Source organism: Etheostoma cragini, chromosome 9, assembly GCF_013103735.1.
Source record: "Etheostoma cragini isolate CJK2018 chromosome 9, CSU_Ecrag_1.0, whole genome shotgun sequence".
NCBI classification, from domain to species: Eukaryota; Metazoa; Chordata; class Actinopteri; order Perciformes; family Percidae; genus Etheostoma; species Etheostoma cragini.
Window position 1 is genome coordinate 2,308,532 of NC_048415.1, and position 6,000 is coordinate 2,314,531.

Here is a 6,000-nt window from a genome sequence, read left to right on the forward strand (position 1 = left end):
GAGCAGAGCAGAGAACATCATCAAAGACATCTACCAACCTGGCTATGATCTGTCTGACCTGTTGCCTGACTTTCTTCTACCCACCTACTGTGCAATATTTAATACTTTTGATAACACTAATAATTTGGTGCAATTTCATTACTGTGCAATATCATTTTCACATTGCAGGACTGGGAATCTTACCCTACTTTTTCTTTTGCACTACTTATTAAATAGTCCATGTTGTTACATTTCCCTTAAGTACACATGTTCACACTGGAAAAGAAGTTGCTTCAATCTCGTTGTACATGTGTATAATGACAATAAAAGGCATTCTATTCTATTTGTGTGTTCTTGTTTTTCTGTCGATTCCTCATGAAAATAATTATTCTTAATAGTAGACATAATTGCATCGAGCATTACCACTTCCTCAATTCAACTCTAACACATACCAGATAGATGCATTCATGTCTAAACTCTGTTGTGGGCACAGTATGCTGGGTTATGTGAGTCAGTTCACCAACACTGTTCATTCCTTTTTCTTAAAGCGACACATTGATTCATTAATTTTTTTTTAAGTGAATGATGTAAATAAGGCTTAAAAAGTGTCTGTAAATGCATCGTGCTACCATCTTTCCCTCAGGTCAAGAACCTTGGTGTCAGCCTCAATAGCACGCTTTCTTTTGAAAAACCATCAATGCATCGCACCCGGTCTGCTTACTTCCCCTTAAGCACCATACACCACCTTCGCCCATCACTTTCACCCAATAACACTGCTGCTCTCATCCCTGCTCTTGTCATTCCTCGTATTGATTATTTTAACTCCTTCCTCTCTGGTTTACCCCACAAGTCAGTCCAAAAACTCCAATGGGTCAAAACTCAGCTGCCCGTATTATCACCAGAACCCCAACAACTGACCACATTACTCCACTCCTCAAACAACTGCACTGTCCCCATATCCAATACCGTATTGACTTCAAAATTCTTCCTCTCACCTTCAAAGCCCTCCAAAATCTCCCTCCTCCATACCTCTCTGAACATTTATTTCATTGATTGAAAAACGGGTTAAAAGATATTGTGAAGGCTGGTTGAATGTCTCACCAGGAAAGCAGGTTGTCAAGAAATCACTTCACTGTAGAAGTAGTTAAGAGTAATAATGGAGGCCAACCACTGGAATCTAAAGGAACTTATCCACAAACACAATGGTCATCCCTCGAAAATCACCAGCCAGGACTAGTACCTCCTATCCCACTTAAATTGACTGACATGTCTTTAAATGAAAAGAAAACAATTATATCTAAGTTGTAGATGTTTAATATTGCATATCTTTAATTAATCAATAACCCAATCTCTTCAACTATGTGAAAAAACATACTGTAGCACGAATAGATACAATGTGATAAAAAAATGCACATGTTGTCTTTAATCATGTATAATATCCTTTTAGGTCTTAAGTTTAGAAGTTAATGAAAAATATTTCCAAAACTGGCAGCCATGTTTTATTTTTATGTGTCACACCCTTGTTTCTCCCAAACTGACTGTGGGTTTAAGCATACATTTAGTGTGTGTGTGCGTGTGTGTATATGTGTGTGTGTGGCAGTGACAGACCATAAATCAATTGTAGCTTACTGATACTACTAAATGATTTTCAGTTTTCTTCTTCTTTTGTTTTCGTTTCGGTCTGCTGTGTTCAGACTCTGCTGCATTACGGAAGTGTCACTTTTTTAAGAGCAGATAGAATATAAAAGGGAAGTCCATACATTTCTGACTGCATGACTTTGTTGATGGAAACCATGTGTAGTAATATGTAATAATAATGAGGAGGTGACGCGTCGTAATGCATCAAGATATTGAGTCAAATCGTTGACGGGAAACTTGTTATCAAATTGAATTGTGACACCATATTTTTAGGATTTTTAACTGTTTGTACTTGTGTTTTATCTGATTAACTGATTTTGTGGAAAGCACTTTGAATTGCCCTGTTGCTGAAATGTGCTATACAAATAAAGCTGCCTTGCCTTAAAAGGGAAGATTCATACCCTCAGTGCGTGTATGTGTGTGTGTGCGTGTGTGTGTGTGTGTGTGTGTGTGTGTGTGTGTGTGTGTGTGTGTGTGTGTGTGTGTGTGTGTGTGTGTGTGTCTGTCCTTGTGCATACACACCTTTTTCTGTGCCATCCAGGCCATACCGTCTTGGTAGCTCCTTCCCGACTCCTCCCAGCCTCCGGAGCCCCCTCTGGTGCTCCTCCTCCTGTGGGTGGTGCCTGAGATGGCCATGTGGACCCCCTTCAGCTGTTCTTTACATATCTCCAAACTACAGATTAGGAAGAGAGAAAGGACATTTTGGCAATACTTGTATTTAAATCCTTTTAGAAAAAAAAGAAAGGGAGAAGTCTTCCTTACGTCCTGACTACGTTGTCATTGGGCTGTCCCAGATCTCTCAGGTCCATCGCGCAGTTCTTAAGCTGCTCAATGGTTTCTTTGGCCTTCATCATGTAGCGCTCTGACTCAGCTGGGGCACTGCCCTGCAAGACGCACACAAAGCATTCAGGGAGCTGTAAAAACCACTGTGCAGAAAGCAAATTATGCATCCATACATGTTGAAATTCGCAAAATGTTGGATTTTTCTATTTGTAATTTGAGAAACAACCAACAATTTCCTCCACTTGTATCCTGGTTTTATCTAATGTATTTAATGTCTACCAACCAAAGTGATCCAAGTTTTTTCTTCAGGATTTTTTTTCCCTGTCAACTCAAATATGACAAATTCAGTGTTAAGTAAAAAGATTTATTAAAGAAAAACTAAGACAAAAAATTCAACAGATAAAAATATAATACAACAAAGGCTTTTGTACACATAAAGTTTTAATGATGGGTGGCATGTGACCAAAATAAATAGGAAAACTGTGAGATTATTAAAATAAGCTGATAGTTTTCCTACTTATTTTGACAAAAATTCCAGAAGAAAAAACTTCACAACAAAAACCTTGAAACTGGAGAGATTCATGACTTTTGAAAAGGAACTAATAAAGTGATTTTCAGTACTGGTATTTCATTCAGCTAGTCAGAGCTAGCAATACCAGCTAATAAATCACACACCAATGTGTAGAAAAACAAATAATTCACTAGAAGTTGCTCACCACGTTGAGGAGGTATGTGTGTGTGTGTGTGTGTGTGTGTGTGTGTGTGTGTGTGTGTGTCTGTGACTGTTGAAATGTCGCTCAAGGGGATATGGCTCTAAAAACAGATCCAACAGAGGGAAAAACAACTTGGTTTCCTTATCAGCCTGGTTCCTGTTACATGTTCTGACAACCAAACACTATTTCAGTCTTTCTTTTTACATCTTTCTGCCAACAGAAGTAAGCACAATACACAATGCTTTTTCTCTTGAAATAAAATCCTACCGAAAGAGCTCTGACTCAGACAGGCTTCAGTTTGCACAACTGCAGGGAAAAGAGCCCAAATATAGTGCTACAACAAAAAAAAAAGCGGGACTCACAGACTGAAGGGCGTATTCGGCTTTCCTCAGGTACTCCTGGCACTGGGCCTGCAGGACCATGGCCCTCTGGTGGATGGAACCGGAGCCACTGCAAGGGGTAGCAGAGTGAACTCAGCATCTATTTATCATACTAAAAGAATATTAAGCTGCATTATCTGTACACAAGGCCCAACATCACAGTTTACACCAGTGCTTCCTGACTGTTTTACTACGTGATGTAATGAGTTGTGTGCAGTTTCACCAAAGACAGCTTATCTTTTCTATTGGCGGGTTGAGTCATTTGAATATTTTTGTCATTATTTCACAAGAAAAAGCTGACTTTAGTCGGAAAAAGATCACATCATTTTGTGCAGCGGAGTGTTTTTTTTTTTTTCTTTCCCATCCCGTTAAATCATCTCCTGATCGTGAAGATTTGTCGTGTGGCAACCACAGCACGGATGAACGTCCTGTCCTGACTATCACATGCAGCATTGCGGGACTTAAAACCCTTTTGTTCTGGGGTCATTTTTTGTCCTAGCACTTTTCTAGGATTAAGTTTATATGTAACTAAAAATCTCTTGGGAGTTTTTCTGCAAAGGGACATGTACTAAAGCATTAAAAGTGCTGTAAGCGATGTTGGGTGACGGCACTTCGTGTTGACATTCAAAGTATTTTCAAACAAAACAAGGCTTGCTCGCCCCTCCCTCCTCCTCATCCCATCCCCCTCCCTTCCGTGCTTCCACGTACTAACCCCCCCCCAAATCGTTCTTGTCGGTTATGGGCCAGAATGCTGGAACATTGTTTGTTTATGCTTCGTGTTGCGGAGGGGCACAGTTAAAAAAAAAGCATAAAATAATGCGTGACAGCGCTTAGAGTACCTTTAATATTAGTGAAAATCAAATAAAAATTCAAATAACGACGTTTATTATGTACCTCAGAAAGGAATAAATGACCTCAAACATTTTGGAAGGTAAGTTATGGTAACTAGCAACGCTTTTTTTAAATGGGCAGTTGGGAGCATATACATTTTTATGTGTATTATGAGCTATTACGGGCTGGGAATAGTTAATGCATGACACAATAATAAAAACATCATTATCATCACCACATGCAGTAGTTTCACTGAAAACAGAGGAGGTTAAGTTGGTGTCTCTGCTGTTTAACAGACTGGATGTCTGAGGCCGATACTGGATTTCAACATCTGGGAGTTGATAATAACTGACAACAATAAATCAGCATGACATGAACAAACGGATGAGAATCAATCATCAAAAAGGTCACTGTTACTAAACAAAGTCAAACATATCTTTGGTATTTCTGTACTGCAACTTCATGTTACTTATCAGCCGACATGTGTACTATTAACAACATATTGAGCCAAAGTTCCTCTAAAACACTTCCACAAACAACAAGGTGCTGGATGCAAAAACTGAAAAAACTGAAAAACATGAACAGAAAAGGGATCGAAACATCTGCACACTTATATGTCCTTTGCACCAAAGACTATCCAACCTTTTTTGGTACTTGGTAAGAGTCTGAGGACAATGATGTATCATGAGTTTCTACTGCCTGATTATCAGCCCAATCAGAGGATCTGTCTAGTTGTGAATACTTTTTGTGGCTTTTCTCCCAGTGCCACCACTTTACTTCACTAATCAGAAACCCCATAAATACCCGCTAATAAATATCAGAAACTCCATGATTTAAAATAAATAAGAAATGATTGGCCCCAGAAACTAAACATTTTCTCTCATCATGTAAAACATCTTGTGATCATGTTGGCCAGATGCCCTCTCTGCCCATTTCTGAAGCAGCACAGTGACATGCTGTATTTCCCCTGTGGGTGATAGTGTGGAAGGTCTGAAACTGACACACGGTTGTTTCTGGAACAACTGAGTGTTAAGCTGTTGCAGCAGAGGGAACTTGGCTCAATGTGAGCTTTAAATCATACTCCAAGGTGGGAAGCTAATGTACAGGTACACAAGTACGCAACCTTACTTTTACTTGCATGCAGACAGAGTCAATAACTTTTGTGGAGCATTAAGTCATTAACACTGTTCCAAAACTCAATGAACCTGATGATTTCCCTGAAGGCCTAATCATATTATACGGGCTATTATGCCTGCTCAAGGTGTTCAGTGCCGAAATGAACACTGGGATACAACAGGCTGCATTGTTAATATTTAATAGCAACTAGCTTTCAGGCTGACATGCATCCTTCCTGCAGAGAGCGGCACAAAATGTCCCCCTGGGTCACAGAAACAGGCAACAGGTGGTCGCGAGAGGAGAGCTGATTAAATAGTGTAAAATTAACCAGAAAATTAAATCATACCTCGTTCCGCCTCCCATTCCGCCCGACATTCCGGCGCTCACCATTCCGCTTGGCATTCCGCTCATCATCATCATTCCGCTCGACTTTCCGCCTCCAGTACCGCTCATCGTTCCGCCTCCCGTACCGCTCACCATTCCGCCTCCCGTACCGCTCATCGTTCCGCCTCCCATACCGCTCACCATTCCGCCTCCCGTACCGCTCATCGTTCCGCCTC

General features: G+C 40.3%; 1 protein-coding gene across 13 annotated transcripts in view; it reads right to left on the reverse strand.

Moving 5' to 3' along the window:
• LOC117951031 (desmoplakin-like) overlaps positions 1-5,994 on the reverse strand; it is a 29,631-nt gene extending 23,637 nt beyond the window's left edge. For 9 of the 13 annotated variants that reach the window (XM_034882514.1, XM_034882507.1, XM_034882512.1 and 6 more), the window contains exons 1-4: positions 5,787-5,994; positions 3,476-3,563; positions 2,380-2,501; positions 2,140-2,290 (exon numbers count right to left, since the gene is read on the reverse strand). In XM_034882514.1, the coding sequence (XP_034738405.1) occupies positions 2,140-2,290; positions 2,380-2,501; positions 3,476-3,563; positions 5,787-5,989 (564 nt within the window). In that variant the 5' untranslated portion in view covers positions 5,990-5,994. The remainder of the gene's footprint in view (positions 1-2,139; positions 2,291-2,379; positions 2,502-3,475; positions 3,564-5,786) is intronic. The other 4 variants (XM_034882513.1, XM_034882509.1, XM_034882511.1 and 1 more) reach the window with 4 other exon arrangements.
• Between the last annotated feature and the right edge of the window lie 6 nt (positions 5,995-6,000).